We start from the raw sequence: 17,858 nt of genomic DNA on the forward strand, positions 1-17,858 counted from the left end.
GGACCTTTCTCCGTCGTTCGGGATTGTTCCTTTTTCGTGATCTTCCTCAGGTCGGGAGTGTGGTCTGCGAACGGAGCACCGTGGGCTAGAAGAGAACCTCGAACAAAAAATCGAATCCTTCCTTCCGATATGGTGTGGAAGAAGTAAGAAATTGTTCGTAAAATTGAAAGGTAGTCTTCTCCCGTTTTTTTCTTCTCTAACTCATCTGTCCTATTTGCGCGAGGGTGTGCACACGATGAATTATTGGCTGCCGTACGTTCGATGGCACGTCCTCCGACGCCGTTGTTGTCTCGTGCCCATAGAACACCTTTCAAGGCGCGCTGCTCACTGCTGCTCCTGCTGCTGCTGGTGACCTGTTTTCGTCTTGCAGTGCTCGAATGCAGTTGCATTTTACGCTCCAGAATAAAAAGGGGAAGCCTGTGCGCAAGAAGGAACCCTGTGTGGAACGTTTGAGACGTCATAGGGCTTTGGTAAAGAATTTCCAATCACCGGGTGGACTCCGGGTGGTGGCGCAAAGATAAATATTGAATCGGGAAAGTTTTCTCGCAAACAAACTGTGCGCCTGGCCGACGACTCTGGGATGAAGGCTCGGGACGTGGTTCAATTATTTTTCGGAGGATTGAGAATTTCACCTTCGTTTCCTTCTTCATGTCCTTTCTTCCAAGACGGGACGCTTGTGTTTGTGCAGAGTGCGCGAATGTTTGTCTTCCCGAGATTTGTTATGAAATTCCGTATCGAACGTCATAACAAAAGTTCCTACCGTACGGCCGGCATATCCTCCTCCGCTCTCCAGCACGCACATTTGTTACATTGCCGCTGATCTGATGGTAATAAGTATTTCTTCACTCACAGCCACCAACGATCGGGTGCATGGCGGGAAGATAAAATTGCAATATTTGTTTCCCGGAAAGAACAGCTGTTCGTTCTGTTGCTGCAGCCAAGAAACGAAGCCAAGATATGCGGTAACATATGGGCCGAAAAGTTCCGGGCCTAATCAAGAAAATCATTTATTCATCAACAGAAGCTCCAGCAAGAGCCACTCAATCATTCCAGCCATTCAATCGCTCTAACATTTTAATATCCCTTTTAAAGAACTCTTTTGCCTCAAAATAGACCCCATCATTCGGGCGAAATTTCTTGAATTTTTTTCAAGATCTACGAACAGCATTTTGCATGATCGGTGTCTCTACGACCACGTTTACAATCACCAAACCAACGTTTTATAGTTGTTTCTGATAGAGCAGAGTCAGAGGCAGAGCAGGTTTTGAAAATAACAAAGAAGATGTCACTTGTAGCACCATAAATCCCCAATTTAAAACTAGAATATGATTAAATTTTAACAGTTGTCTTCTTTAAGGATACCAACTGAAAAAGCGATATATGCAATAACACTACCACTATCAATAACACAAGCCCAAGACTTTTCAGCCCACGTGTTCAAGCCCCTGTGGCGAGGATCGTTTTTCATGCACGCGTTCCAGTTGCAGCCATTTTTCTTCGGCTCGCTCGAAGGCAAACAAGTCTTAACCGCGAACGGAACGGAAATCGGCAACAAAGTTAAGCACAAGCACACCGATCGGATATCTTCATTTGGACACACCGGATCTGTGCCAAAGGGTGAAACGCATTGTTTGTTTCCTGCAAAATTAAGAGCTTCGGCCGCTGGGCAAAAGGTTGCCATCATAACAAGGGAATTTCAATATTGTGGAGCATGTTAGAACGATGCTGTGCTGTGGTAAGATTAATGAAACTTTTGTTGATTATTTCAGCCAAGGGCTGCCCGTAGCGATGTTTCGATGGAAAATGGATTCCCAGTCGGCTTTCTACGCTCAGACCGTAATCGATGTTTAATTGCATTCCAACTGGAACGAACTGGATGTTAACTGATTGTTTCAGGCCGACCGGCGACTGTGCGGTTACACTGCGGGCTGCAACATCAAACGCTGCGCGTACGAAAATCGATTATCGAACTCGACGCAAATGGAAATTGGTAGCGAAACGTGCGGTAATTATGCTATGCCCCCGCGCCTACACCGAGTATGTTTTGCAATTTGTCTTGCCCTGTCTTAATCGCGATCGCAGTGGAGTTCCACCACACAATGACAGTTGTGCCTGCACAAATGGGGTGGTAATCCGCCTAGGCACAAACCTCGACCACGCACCGGGGTGGTCTGTGTTTAATCGATTTTCCAACTCACCGGTGAGCTGAGGCTTTTCTAAAGGATAGTGAAACGCGTGTGGGTTCGATCGATAGCTGTCAGTCAGCCAGTCACGTTACGCCAACTCACGTGCGCACCATTTGTCGAGCTCTACTAATTGATTTATCCGAAGCCACAACACTAACAAGCTCCGGAATGCATCGGAATAGCAAACTCCTCGGGCGGCTTTTCCGGCTCCGGGAGGTTCGAAGGTGGATTACTGCACTCGAATAACCTCGGCATGAACGGGCGAAAGTGGCCCTTTTCGCCTGCTCTCTCCAGCTGCTGCACGACAGACGGCGCACAAGAGAGAATTGTTGCATAAGTAATATGACGGATTCGTGGAACCGTTGCCGTGGAACAATCTGAATGCGAAACCGGGGAAAATATGGGTATCTTAAGAGAGCGCGTTTGCGGTTAGTTTGAAGGATCCTGCCACTTAACCGCAGTAGCAACCCGTCCCCGGCTTGAGATGCACAGAACTGTAACTGATTCGTAATTTCCTGTGCTGGCGGCGCACCAGGGACGAAGCATTGCACGATCAGGGACAACTTTTTTCTTTCGCTCACTTCGCTAAGAGGATCAAAGGTGCGAGAAAATATAATGGTTTGCTTGAATTATTTTTCAAGATATTTTATGCATTTTTCCTTAACTAGCGTCAAATGTAATCGCCCTTCTTCAATGTGTAAAGTTCGCCAATATCTAAACGCAAAGGGAACCGGACGACTATTCCATTCGGAGGTAGCAATTTTTTATCCGTTTAAGATATCTTTTTATGTGTAGTTTATAGCCTCAACCAGCCGCACACTTAAAGGTATGGTAACCATCACACCTCAATATGCCTAAGTACCTTCGCCGGCGATAGGGGAGAGTCGAATGAAGAAGGCTACAATCATGGAAGTGGTTAGATTATCGTAACCTCGAACTACAGAGGCCCAACAACAGGTGTTCGAGACATGAAGAACTACAATAGCTGATACTTTTATGAATATTAAATAGCATTTCCTGTGGCGGTGCTTCTCAAGCGCTATGACACAAGAGAAGCAAAGCGCTCAAATCATCTATTCGCTGAAAGCAACTCAACATGGTGCGTCTTCGAAATCACAATGAGCGGCACCCGGACCCAAACCCGGGCAGGAAACCTTCTACCGGCCGCCCTTTCCCAATCTAATGCTCATCACCCACCTTTCAAAGCGTTCGTTAACCCCTCACGGCAAGTGGCCACCGGTGGGCAATTCGACTAAAATCATCATTTCGGGCGTCCCGGAAAGGAGCGGCATAGCAGCAGTTTAGAGAAGATTTACACTACCAAACGAGTCGTAAAATGCTCCCAATGATTATACACTTGGCTCGGTGGTGGCTTCGTTTTGGCCCTCAGACAGCCCTATTCTGGATGATTTCTGGAACCTCGAGACTTTTCACGCTACGCTTGATGCGACCCCCGAGAAAAATACAACTCCCCCAGCGGGACTGGCAATGATATCTGACAAAGCCGGCGAGAAGAGTTCCGGCGACCAGCCAAAAAGGGTTCTCGGAAGAACTTTCGGCTTCGGTGGTGCGTTAACAATCGGCAACATAATTATGTTGCGATCCCCCGACCCCTTTGGTGCACTTGAGCGCACCGCAAGTCTGTCTCGGCGGTAGTCAAATCGGCAGCAGCGGTTGATCGTTTCTCTGCTCAACTCGTCGTCGCCTAAAAACGGAAACGTTCTCGCCCTCGGGGCCAACCAAGTTCTGCATGTTTAATTAATTTATTCTACCAAGATCGAGCCGCCGTCGAGAAAATGTGTTGATGGATGGTGGGTCACCCCGTGAGGGGCCCACGCTTCGGCAGGAAAGATGGCCCAACGGCGTAACGGAAACGGAAGTGATGGAATATAAGTATATGCACCGATCAGAAATCAAACGCCCTCGCCGAAATAAATTCAGAAAAACACAAGGCACTCCTCGGTAAGGAGCAAATGCCCGCGAGCTTCAAAATGCCTTCTTCGCTATGGAAATGAGTAAGAAAAGCGCATAATCGAGCCAAGGGGAAGTTCATTTCCGCCGAGTTTCTCCCTTTCGGTCGCAGTACCCACGGACCGCGCCACCGGAGCGTAAAAGTGTGGAAAACTGGCGCAACGCGCTCATCACCCAGACACAACAAACCGAGCGAAATAACCAAAATAGTAATAACATTTTCTTGGTCGTCGGCCGCCGAAAGGCCGGTGTGCGGCGGGCAGAGAGCCTCGAAAACCAGCCGAGGCGACGCTCCAAAGGAACCGCATGAAGCATGCGCGGGGTCCAATCGATGCTCCGGATGTGGCGGAAGCATTTTCCGCTTCATTATTTTCAATTAGTTTTTTGATGGGTACGCTTGGATGGGGCCCTCTTCTACACCGGTATGCCACCTGCCGGCCTGTTCGGGGTGGTACCACTTTCCGGTCTATTGGAGTCACGGCACAAGGTCACCCGCGTGACCGGTACTTCCTGTTCAATATTCAACAAGCTCCCTCTGGGCAGCTAGAGAAGACGCGAAGGATAGGCGGTCAGGTCAGGTGTAATCTTGATGGTTTTGGTCGCTTGAGTCGCGCTGTCGGTGGAATTTGACTACCAAAAACATGTTTGTCGTGTCCAAGACACGGACTATTGGGGTGTTGAATAAGTTCGTAGCCTCGAGAACACAGGGCGCTGCCATGAGTTTAATTTTTTTTTGTTATATTGGTACACTCTTCATATGAACATATTTGAAGTTTCATTTCAATCCGTCACATAATTTTTTTTACAAGCCATTTAGTATCGACGTGTCACAGTATTTTTTACAACGGAAAAAAATCAAGTATCGTGCAGTGATTGAATTTTGATTTTTGAAAGGTTTTAAAATAGAGGAAGTTTATGAACCAACGTTTAAAGTGTATGAGGACTCTTCGCCTTCAATTAGTACATGAAAAGGTGGGTTTCTGAGTTTAAACGTGGTCGTACTAGCCTTCAAGACGATCCATGTCAAAGACGTCTAAAAACCGATACAACAGCTGAAATCGTAGAAAAAGTACAGGATATGGTATTGTAAAATCGTCGAGTGACTGAAAGAGATTTAGTACAAGGCTGAATAATAAATTGTACTGAATGAAATGTACTTCAAACCGTGAAAATGTATTTTTCTTTTCGAGGCTACGAACTTATTGAACAGCCTAGTAGTGTTGCGGACGTCCTCAACCTCACTTAACAACAGACCAACCTGACGGGATTGTTATCATAAAGGAATGTTAGTAAATTAAGTTCTGAAAAGTCCTTAGTTTGCTTAAAAGCGCATAAATATGTTTTTTTTCTTTTATATTATAGAGGCTTTGAGCTATAATGGCCTAACATTCGTCTCTTATCACAAATCTGGTGATCCGTCATTAGTTCCTATGCTTTGGGAAGCATCATCCACGCCAGACCAGCACGTGTGGGGCTTGATTAGGTTGATCTCTCGCCAACAGCATTGCGCCTGGCTGCGAACGGCATTAGTCAGGGATATTTTTGGACAGCCAGGACCCATTTAGCCACCCGGCTACGGCACATCACAATGCGAATTTGTCTTGCGCTTGGAAGTGGCCCACCGGCTTATGCTGCTCCTGCCGCCCGGCAGCTAGTTTATGGTGGCGCCTGGACAGGCCCTCTTTTGTGCCGATGGGAATGCGACAAATTTCATTCGTTTTACGACCACCGCCACTGAGTGGCAATTGCGAATGGCGTCCGGAATGGCGTTGGCTTCTGCCGGTTTTGGCTTCGTTTAGTGCGTTGGCTCCGCGACCTGTTGGAAATTAGTGCCAACGTAATGCGGATGTTTGTTGTCGTCGAGAGTCGAGAGAAATGGACCGCGCCCGCCTTCAAAGCGTGTGCAACATGTGCCCAGCCCAAGTGCATTCCGCGCACGGCGAAGAAGATGATGACCGATGATAACACGAGACAGAGAGAGGGAGAGTCAGACAGGGCAACTGAAAGTGAAAAATGGCGTGCTGCAACAAATCTTTCCGCGCTGCTGGTGGTGAAGCGTCTTGTTCGCGCACTGCGGATGTTCGGCTGCGCAGCGCGAGAGGTGTAAATGATTTGTTTGAACCATTTGACATCGTAATTTACGGTCGTCGTCGTCGTCGGGAGCGGCCAGCGCGGCTCGGGAGTATGCTGCCACTTGCTACGGCTTTCCTGCCATTCGAACGAACATGACACAGTTCCTTGTTTATAGGTTGGAGTTAAAAATGGACAAATTTGTTGGTTTCCCTCCTCTTTCGTGGGGAGGACCACCCATGGGGGACAACACCTTCCACAGTGTTGCGTCACCATTCTATGCTCCCCTTGGTTTTTATGCTCTTCGCCTTCGGCTTCGTCGGAGCGTAATGAAGTGTGGCAGTGTTGCCAACCGATTTGCCGCCCGATGGCCGACGTAATCGAAGCAAACAAGCGCTAAAAATCGTCCGAAAATCGGGTCACCGTCGAAAGTGAAACCTCTTCGGCGACGACGAACTGGAACCGTGGAGTCTTTCGGGGGCACTTCGAACACGATAATGTTGTGGCTCATTAGCCACGCGGGTTGGCATCACTTTCGGAGCTTCGTTGGCTCGTGGCAATTATGACACGACGCGCCGGCACAGTAGCAGTGCGGTCAAAACATTGTAAAGTTGGTCTTTATGTGGCAAAATTAATGGTTACCCATAACCCAGGCTGGATAAAGAATCGGCTGTTGCGTTGCACGTTTCGATGTTTATTGCGAGCGTTTCGTGGGTGTTCGATTTTATCGTGCTTCAAAATCCAATCACACGTTGTGGGGCACGTTTCAACAAACGAAGTCCGGAAAATGTGTCCATTCGCTCAGCGCGCCGGTTTTTGGTCGAGCGCGTAGGCAGCGTTGTTCGTCCAGACATGGGACCAGATTATTCTTCGGCGCCACGCTTAATTTGCACTGTCGCCAATTTGTCTTCAAAATGCGAAACGCACATTCTTCTGGTCAGATGGTTTGGCGTTCCGTTCGAGGACAGGATGCCAACGACGTCCCACACGGACTCTGGAAACCAGCACATAAAAAACTAGAGCTGCTATTCAAATTTATGCTCCCATTATCATAGAAATGGAATCAGCGAAGTGGCCGCCCGGAGACACTTCGAAAACCACACTCTCGACCGGGGCTGTGTTCGGTTCAGCATTTCCCCTTCATCATCGGTTCGGTTCGATCATCCGTGGGCGTCGGCTGTCCGTCGTGAAATTATGCAAACGCAATTTGGCTGCCTACCTTCGCGTCGATCGTCTACGTCGATTACTCGCTTTATTTTATTCTCAATCCATCAAAACTAGCACAACGGCACGGCGCACGTTGTGCTATCAATCAAGCGTGTTTTGGATTCGAAAAGTCGAACCTTTCATACACATCAATGCCCGGGGCGAAAGCAATTTAGTTTAATTCTCCGCATTGGCTCATCCCTTATAGTGTACGAAGTGTGCCGTCCGTGAAAGTATTGCAACATAAATTCCGTTCATCCAGGTCATAGCAGCAGCAAACGCATGGAGGGTCGAAAACTGAAATTATGCCAACGAAATTATGCGATGCCCTATAAATCTGGATTTTAGCTGTTCAGTGGAGATGCCTTGCCGATATGTTTTTTTTTGTTGGCGAATCTAATCGATCGTCCGTGAGGTTATTGTGCAAAACCAATTTGGAAGTTTTTCGAGTGATTTTTTTACAATTACGCCCTACTTTTCATTCTAAACGTTTTGCTGTTTCTGTTGCGCAATCGATTAATAATCCGAGGTTTGCATAGGAAGTTATTTAATCTGTGCATGTCACGCACGGAAAATGTTTCATCAACATTAACAATTAACAAACGAGAATTGACGGAAAATTTTCAATTTTTCACAACGACGCCTCTCTATTTTTCTCTTGTTTTTGGTTTCGAAATTTCATCACTAGTTAGGGGCTTAGAACTTTACGTTCACCTAGCCCCCGGAGGGCACAAAGATCAAACCCCCCTGTGATAGGTTGTGCCAACAGAGCCCTACCCGTAACATAAACCGAAAGGGCGCCTCTTCCGTAAGACGCGCGTAACATTAATCTCCCCCGTCGCCCCAGGAGACAAATGACTCGATGATTAATTCAAAGATTAAAAGCGTCAACTAATTTGCTGGGACACACGCATCGCGCAGCAGCAGCCTCCGGAACGGTTCCGGATTTTCTGTGCCCCAAAATAAGACCCTCACGGCAGGACGGACCGGCGCACGGGTTCTCACGGGGCAGGCAAATAGAGCGAACCCTTTCCCGATGCAATGCCTCCACCGGAATCGCTCCGCTTAAATGGTGTTAATTTACATGCAATCAATCTTGCCAAGAAGCCGTCCGTCGTCGTCGCGCCGTCTTCTTCGCTTCCAGAGCCATCGGCGCGCCACCTTCCAAACTGGATGAGAGACGATGGCGCAATAGGTGACGAAATGCTAGACCGGTGGCAAGGCGACTCTACTACTGGGAGGTGCGACGGCCATCAATCAAGATGCAAATGTGCATTCAAGGCACACAGGCGATGCAAGGCCCCTCACAATGGTGTGGTTTTGGTTAGTTCTGTTGGTTTGTTACCGGTGTTTCTGATTTGACTCCTTTCCAGGACGATTTTTTTGCATATATGCTGCTGCGGTCTTGGAAACGGGATCTTTATTCTTTTTCTGCTTTTCCGTGCTCTCGGCAGAACGAATAAGTTAGATAAATGACTTCAATCAGTCCGGTCTGCTCCGTTTCATCCGAAATTGAGATGGTGTCCGAATTCGGGTCCCGCTAGCAATCGGTATGATGCGGTACCCGGGAGGCTAATCTTTTCGCAATCAATCACCATTCCTTTTGTCGCCCCGGGCTCCGGTCGTTGTATGGAGAGACTTTAGATGTATCGGAGAGTGTTGGTCTTTTTAAAATGTATCGTTTGATCGATCGATTGCAAAATTTTCGAAATTGTGCCGTTTTTTGGATCACCGTTTTCTCTGTCGGCAAAAACATGCAATCCACGAGCCCCGTCCTCTTTTTGTATGACCAACCGTCCGGCAGGCAAAAAGTTACTCAAGAACCGAAGAATCGAGCAAAACATAATAGACAGTACGTTGGATGATAATGATGATCCTCGCCGAACAAACCAGATCGAATCTGGTTGTTCTGCTTCAAGAAGTGGAGTATGAAGTAGCCCTCGCGCCGGTGAGGCCACCTGGAGAGCTACACTATTCAACACCTCGCGTGACACAATTCGTCAAAAGTTGAAGTTCAACGCAGCGCACCCAACCAAAGCCAATGCCTTTGGGTGCGGTCTCTCACGACGCCGTGTTGACGCGAACGTCCATGTAAAACATGGACGAAGAATTCGGCGAGCATCAAAACATAATCCTTCTTTGATTAACTACAAGCAGATTTACGCCGTACGAACCGGGGGCCGCAAACCAAAAAAAAAACGAAACAACGAAAAACGGAGAGCAGGGACTTTGCATGCATGCCAACAATAGAATGCCAACTGCCCGGAATGTCACCGAAAAATGACATTTTGATGAGATCTAATTCCGTTTTCGTTTCGCCGCTTTCGGCCCGAAAAACAAAAAAAAGCCGACCGACATCCCTCGCGATCTTCAACTCTTCCTTGTGCTGACCAATCAGGGTCAGGGAAAATGCCGGCCACACTTCCCCTTTGCCGGCTGGCCGGGGCGAGAATGGCTCTATTATCCTGTTCTTAAGAAAACTTTGGCGCGCGGATTGTGTCGTGCGCCTTGCTTGCTGTGAATGGTGCGAATTTTCGAGATTGACACTTGAAAAGAAGTGTTAATGAAACCCCTGAAGCGTGGTCCTAGGACCCGTAGAAAAAGGCCGTAGAGAGCTGACCTCTCTTCGGTTGGAAAGATACTCTATTATGCAAAACTTTTCTCCTTCATTTTTTTTCGGTTGATTACACGTTGATGAAATGCAAAGCCTCGCTGTCACAAAATGGGATTAGTTTGCTCGCTCGTTGCCGGCTCGTTCGAATGTTTCATTAACATTTTTCTGGGAGAACGACCGGTTTTCTTATGATTAATCTTTATACGAATTCTTTGTTACTTTTTCGTTGCAGATTCGTTCGTCAACAGCCAGGAATGGACGATCTCACGATCCGTGCCGGACATCCGGCTCGGTATCGTCGGCAGTCTCAGCTCGGGCAAATCAGCGCTGGTCCACCGCTATCTGACCGGCTCGTACATGCAGGAGGAATCGCCCGAGGGTGGCCGCTTCAAGAAGGAAATTCAGATCGACAACCAGAGCTACCTGCTGCTAATACGGGACGAAGGTGGTCCGCCAGAGATTCAGGTGAGTTTCGGGCACTAGTAGAACAGGGACAGGGATACAACCCTCTCTCGAGGTTCAGCGCTGGGAGGAACATAGGTTGGGTCGAGCAATCATCATAAAATATGTGAAGTAGTAAACGATGCTTTCGCGGGCTGGCTCGCCGCGATTCCCCAGGGTGTTGCAATCGGTCAAGCCCACCACGATGGCTTTGGATCTGATGTGTGTGGTCAGGTATTGGCCTCTACCACACGCCGACAGTTAGTTGGCACACTTTACTGCCACTGACCTTTGACCGGACGCGCGTGTCTGATGTGTCGGATGCTTGCGGAACACAGGAGCTTTTAATTAAATTTGCCAATCAATTTGGTCCGTTCCTCTGGAACTCTCTGTGGCATACTGGCCAGGAAACGTTACAGAGCGTACATCATTGACTCTAGTCCAGCTTGTGAACTGGAGAAGAGTTGGATTCCAATTTATTGTCCCAGTGACAGATCTCAAGGCCCTTACGTAAGATTATTTTGAATAAAGTAAATGTGTGTTGATGAGGCACTCCGACTAACTCTTCAGACTTTCGGGGTGTTTCGCCCCAAGGGTGCGCCAAAACATCACTTGAAACTTTCGTTTTCGAATCTTCGGATCAAGTGACGCGCCGATGACTTCATGGCGCCTCACACGTGTGGGCAGCATACTAGGGTGTTCAATAAGTTCGGAGCCTCGATAAGAAAAACTCATTTTTTTTATGATTACTAAAACACTTTATTATTCAGCCTTGTACTAAATCTCTTTCAGTCATTCGACGATTTTCCAATACGACATCCTGTACTTTTTCTACGATTTCGGTTGTTGTGTCTGTTTTTGGGTGTCTTTGACGTGGATCGTCTTGAAGGGCACGACCACGATTAAACTCAGAAACCCCCCTTTTGACCCCCAAATTAAAGGCAAAGAGTCCTTATACACTTTCAACATTCGTTCATAAATTGTCTTTGCTTTCAAACCAGCAGTTGCTTTTTTTGCAGTTTTGGCGCCAAGCCCAAGATGTCAACAGTCTTTCAACGGCAAACAGCCAACGGTCGTTGCGTAGGTTCTCCTTTCCAACGGATTGTTACATCGACTTAACGCACCAAGCCCGACCGAAAAAGGGTGAATCATGCTGATATTTCGAATGCGCTTGCAAATCAGCGCTTCCAAAAATAATTCGCGATAAAAACGAGACAGCTGGTGTCTGCCTGTCAGGGGGGTACTGCCATTCACAATTGTGTCCACAATCGGGCCAACAATTAAAAGCCATTAGAATCAAAACAATCGCGCAAAAAGCAATGACGCAGCGCCGCTACAAGTTCCCCCTTACGGCCGCGCATAATGCACACCCCTAACACGACGGCGGGTTACGCGGTGCGCATTAAATAATGAAACATTATTGCAACCTAATTGTTGCCGCCCTGCAAAAACCCCGCGCTGTGCAGCTCAATCATCGTTCGCTCATCGACAAATCATCGACGCGCGATTCTCGCGAATATCCCGTTAATGCTGCCGTGCACAAGCCATCGGCATCGGCCACCGGCGCATAATCTATGCGCCCAGCAGCACCGAGAACCCACATCGCATCTCTGGCTGAACCTCGGGGAACGAGCCTCGGGGAATTTGCATATTACTGTGTGCTTCTGCTGCATGCTGCGTGCGTGTATAATTGGGTGCATTCTGCAACCCCGCCATTGCATCCGACAACAATCGCCGCCCGGCCTCGGGGTGCGCAGGGCTACCGAAAGGGGGCCGAGATGGGTGGTGGTGTATCGATCAAGATATCGATAGCGGCTCTCCGGGTGGACGACGAGCGGGGGACGGACTCGAGCTGTTTGTTGCAATTTATTGCACTTTAATGACTTTCTTCTCGCGCGCAGAACCGTTAGCAGCGGGTTGCGGGCAATCGCGTAGACCTGGCCGTTTTTTCCCTCCTGATTTGAATTGCTAATTAGTGTGCCAATGATCGGCTACCTATCCGTTGTGCAGAAAAAGGATCCTCTGGATGCCGCGTTACGGGTTTATGCACTCTCATCGTGCCGAGCGCCTAATGGGTTGTTTTCGTATCAATTTTACGATTTATTGATCCTTGGCCGCGCAGGGTACTCGCTTCCGCTCCTCTGTTCCGGCACATAACGCTAGACGACTGTATACATTATTCCCATCGCTCCGAAAACATCAGCAGCAAAAAATCAGGGCCGGGTTAGTTATAAATTGCCGATTTCTGATGGCTGACAACGGGCCGGGCGAGTCGGCGGTGCCTCAAACGATCTCCGGTGTCCTTTGGACGGAGTGTGTGGCGCATATCTGATGACGATTGTAATGTAAATGTCGGCTCTCTCGGGGGACTGGTTCGTGCGATCGCGATTCCGATCCCGATCCGAACGGAAGTCGCTTCGGCGGAGTCTCCAGCATAGAAAGTAATCGAGATGGAGTCCTTTCCGCCCTTTTTCCCCGCTTTTCTTCGTTGTCTTGCATCGTGCTTTGCATCGTCAGCTGGAACCGTCGGTCGGAGTCGTCGGTTCGTTTCGATTATTTATCGCTTCATTACTGAGAAGGGAGCCTCCGGGCCAAGGCGTTTTATAATGTACGCGAGAGGCGCTGGTCCTTGGCTGCTGCGTCTTGTGAGTTACGGGCGCACGGCGGTGCCTTACATGTTTATGCATTTGTTGCGCTCTATTGCACTGCCAATAGGGTAATAAAACGCATCAAGTTGTACTGTGGGGCTACATCAAGCGTAACGTAATGATTTTGACATTAACGATTAATGCCAAACTGCTGCGGCGCTGTCAAAACGTTTACGGCTCGCGCGAGGCGTAAACCCGAGCGTAATTATTTTTTTCATACGCTTTGCTTACAAACAGAGAATAATTTATGTTTTTATTTGCTGGTATAGCAACAAAATCGGAAAAAACAGATAAAAAATTCAGAAATCAATTAATTTCTCTTCTATTTCTATTTTCTTGGACCAAAAACACGAACGTAAACACGTTTCACGTTTCGTTTTTATATTTTTGCTGCCACACGAAGCGTAAACGTTTTGACATTACAAATTAATTTTACGCCAGTTTTCACGCTTCGTGTAGCCGCCTAGGTAGATTTGTGCTGCGTTTCGTGTTGAGGCACCTTTCAGTTTCATTTGGAAAAAAAGAGTAGAAATTAACAAACGCTCATTTTTTGTGTAAGATATTTACGGCTTTACGGTTTTCGTTCAATTAAGACCCATAATTGAATTACTCCCTTTCGTTTAAATCACCAGCCTTTTTTGTAATTGCATCAGCCTCTCGAGTTGAGCCCCGAAGGAATGCAAGGCACCGGGGTCCCTCGAGAAGAAACGTTCAAAGCCAAAAAGTCCTCCCCGATAACCGAAGTGCCACCCGCTGTCCTTGGTGCAAATCCCAACTCTCCGACGACAGCCAAAACCACGGCCACACGCCCTTTCAAATTATGCGTCAGAGGGCGAAGACGACGACATGAAGCCCACGGAGGGAGCGACGAGAAACACAAGAAACGAGCGCAAATTCAATCAAAGAATCGGGGAATATTCAAATGCAACCAAACTCCAGAAGTGCATGTGGCATGTGTGGCAATTAAAAGTAAAATCTTGCTCTGCTTGCCAAACGCTCATAATGCACACGGAACCAGAGCAACCATAGCTTCCCGCACCCTCTCTTGTAGGTCCTGTCTGCGGTGACACATAGGAAGGAACTGCCTACATAAGTCACCTCTCTGCCTGCCTGTGGCCTCGGGCGTACCAAACCCCCTGTCCGAGATGTCCTGAGTCCCGCGGGCGAAATTGAAGTGAAATGGTAATTACGGGTCTGGTTGGCTGGCGTCCGTTTTTTTCTCCAACTTGGGCGGCAAACAGTGCGTCTCGACCGCCGCCGCCGTGTCGTATCATTTCCTTCAGGAGTGGTGCCGTTTGCATAACTTTCAGGCGGCTGAACATATGCGGAACAAAAAACGAAACACAAGAAACCGGAGAAAAATGACACCAACCTTCGAGGGGTTACGAGCCGCGCGACGTTAGATCGCTTTCCATTTCGATGAGCTCCGGCGCGCAGGTTGGGCCAATAAGGTGTCTCGAGGGGGCCAACCGTCTTTTCACCGAATGTGCAGAGACTGTGGATGCGTAGACCACCAGCATTCTTCCACCGTGGGTCGACGTCCTTCGCGACACTCTTCTAGTGAGTTTTACCTTCGCATCTCGAGACGACGAAGCCACTCGCGAATTCCATCTCCACTCGTACCGTGATTACCCCCCCTTGGCATGGGTCTGGCTGCCCCTGAAAGGTATGCCAGACGCCGAGCACCAACGAAACCACCTCAGACGCGCTCCGCCAACGGAAGCAGTGGTCTCGGGACTTGGTCGAACCACATACCGGTTCGCGTGTGTGCGTGTTGTTGATGTCTCTCTGTCGTCCTCATCATGTCGCACAATGTTGGTTGGTTGCGCCTGCGCCCCACAGGGCTCCCCACTTGTGATGAATTTTTTTTTCGTCTGTGCTAAGATCCCGCGACCTAACCATAGAACAACTGCTTCGCCCCAGCAACTCTCGTCTCGTCGTATGTGGCTTCGACGTTAAGTCCAGTCAGTGTGCGATTTGAAGGCGACCGTGGTTGACTTGCTGTGCTTGTTCGAAGTCGGTACAGATAGAGAGAGATGCTGATGGAAGTGTTGACAGCCCGCAGCACATGAAAAGTCCTTCCCCGCAGTGCCAACTGCCTCCCAACCGTGACCGGTGACATGGGCGCGTTGCTGCAACCCTCGTGAAAGTGCATAAAGTAAAGTAGTGAATTCGTAGCATCGTATTACGTAGACATCGAAGTACCTCGCCTGTGGCCGGGTCATTATGGTGGTAGTCACGGTGTAATGGAGGGTTGCTTTTTGTTTTGGAAAGCTTCGATTTCATTTGCACCTAGCTCCCAAAGTGTCCATAACTCAGCTGAATGTCGGCTGCCAATGTCCGATGAAAGTAAGCGACACCTTATATCCGGCACACACCTTATTGTCTGTTTTTGGGACAAAGACAAATGTCATCATTTAAGTTGGAAAAATCTACGCAATGTTGTACCAGGAAAATCCATCATTTTCAGTTCCATTTTCGCTGTCTCTCTCTCTAGTGATCACCCCTCCGTAATCGGCTGCCAAACGTCACAAACTTTGTTTTTTTTTTCGTTTTTGGCCATTTTTCTGCCAATCCCCCGATGCTGACGACGCACCCTACCGCTGGCCACGTCTGGCCGATGATATGTTGGTCGAAAAATCGCCCGCCATAAATTAAATCACGCCGCGCGCACTATTAAAAGAGCTCTCTCGGTACTTCTGTGGGTTCCCCCGGGCCGGCTGAAATACGGGTTGGCTTTTCCCTTTTTTTTAGTTTTTCGATCACCTCTCGCCGGAATCTTTCTCTCTTTCTCTATGTGGTTGGGTGGACTTACATTCGCTTTGGGCCATCTATCGAACCGCGAAAAAAAGCAAACACAACACTCGGCAACGGTTGCTGACAGCTCTATTAGGACATCGTTAGTGGTGCAACTTGCGCACACAAACAGCGCATCACCGCCACGATTTTCTTTCACTCGTTTCGTGATGTTCGATTCCATTTTCCACCTTTTACAAAGTTTATTGGTAGATTTAATCCGAAAAAGGAAAAAAGAAACACTGGACTTCGGTGCTGCTGCGCCATTGCGTTCGGATTGCTACGGTTCTTGCTTCGATGGCCCCCTTCATCAACCGATCGATCGGCAACATAATTTCTCTTCCAACCCGAGCATCACAACTTTTCCTTCCCGCATGTTTTATCCTCAGTGGAACGAAACAATGTTCCCAATGTGCCAACATCTGAACCCAGTTGGAACTTCCGTGCAATGTTCACTGGCCAATGTTTGGGGTTCAGCGCGAGAAATAAGTCATTTCCGTGGCCTCCGTGATTTCGTTCATTATTTCTGTGCGCTCCAATCCAACCTCCAGCGGTCTTTGGAATGCGAAGCACACCGGCAGGGGGTGCCTGGCCAATAGATGGGTTGAAGGAACTGCTCACAACCCTCAAACCTCTCAAATCCGGAGTTTACTTTTCCATTCGTTTACCGAAATTACCACTGGCCAACATAACAGGGCATGGCCGCATGACTGGGTCTCCCGGTGACGTTATTGGCCCAAATACTCTGTGTTGGGCCCTTCCAAAAAACGTGCGCAATTTGGAGAATTGTTTTAAGACGCTATTTAGGGGTCAGGCCAAACACAGAGCCGGAAGTTTGTGTTTGCTCGGTCCAACCATGGCCAGCAGGAATGGGGAAATTTCTTTCCATTCAGTAGTTTGCTTTTTTCCCTTTTCGGTTGAAGGGTAGTTTCGGTGTCCCCGTCGAGAGAGGCTTCATTAGGACGTCGAGACGTGCGACAACGTACAGACGAGATGTCGCCTGTTTCTCGACGGTATTTTTTCGATTTTTGGGTCGTTTTTCGCGGTGGTTGGTTTCCTCCCCGTCGAGAACCCATGAAGGCTTTTCAAAAATTTCGCCACGCTCATAAATCTTACGTTATCAATCAAGCTGACTGCGTGCGTTCTCCGTGGTGCCGCGCGCGCGCTTGAGAGTTGCCGACTTGCGGTGTGCACTGTTTCATAACTTTCGCCTAAAACTTGTCAACCCCTGGGCCAAGGCCTGGGGCCAGGCTGCTGGTCTGCCGGACTCCGCTTACCCCTGCTGGGAAGCAATAAGTTAATAGTGACGACAAAACAACGACTTTTAATGTACTCTCTACCTTCCGGGGGTTCACCTTCGATGCTGGATGCGTTTTTCGGGTTTCTGATTTTTGGTTTTGCCTCAAAAACAAGATAAAAAACAGTTCGCCAACCCCGATTTGTCTGGATGTCATGCGTGACCGAAAACTGAAGGCGCAAGGATACCGGCTCGTGTGTTGGGAGCGAGCGACACTTCGTGTTCTTAAATATCCTTTTTCGCCTAGGAAAATTTTTTTCTCGCAGGCAACAGGCGTTCGGAAATCCAAATGTAGTTTCCCCTTTCTTCCCAGCAGTCCGGTTAGGAGGATGCGAAAACCGAAATCGCAAACTCAAAAATGGATGACTCTCGCCACACATTGTGTTTGTATAGTTGGTTCTGATTTATTGGTTCACCATGACGAATCAATTGGGCAATAGGAAGCTTTTCAGGTTTCCCCTCTCGGCCCGCGTTGTTGTGGTTGCAAAATTTGCAAAAGCCGCTTATCGCTCGTATGGGAAGCCGGTGTGTCGCCAACCTTCAAAGCAACCCTAAATTTTGAGTTTTCAAATGCGACGTTAATGGTTCGCAGGATCCGCGTTTGCTAACTCGTTTTTCTCTTCGTTTCA

At 48.3% G+C, this 17,858-nt stretch overlaps 1 protein-coding gene across 2 annotated transcripts in view; it reads left to right on the top strand.

Annotated features, from left to right (window-relative positions):
- The window catches only part of LOC131211092 (centaurin-gamma-1A), a 134,155-nt gene that overhangs the window by 109,692 nt on the left and 6,605 nt on the right, over window positions 1-17,858 (top strand). For both annotated transcript variants that reach the window (XM_058204445.1, XM_058204446.1), the window contains exon 2: window positions 10,280-10,512. In XM_058204445.1, the coding sequence (XP_058060428.1) occupies window positions 10,280-10,512 (233 nt within the window). The remainder of the gene's footprint in view (window positions 1-10,279; window positions 10,513-17,858) is intronic.

Source organism: Anopheles bellator, chromosome 2 (assembly GCF_943735745.2).
Source record: "Anopheles bellator chromosome 2, idAnoBellAS_SP24_06.2, whole genome shotgun sequence".
Taxonomy (NCBI): Eukaryota; Metazoa; Arthropoda; class Insecta; order Diptera; family Culicidae; genus Anopheles; species Anopheles bellator.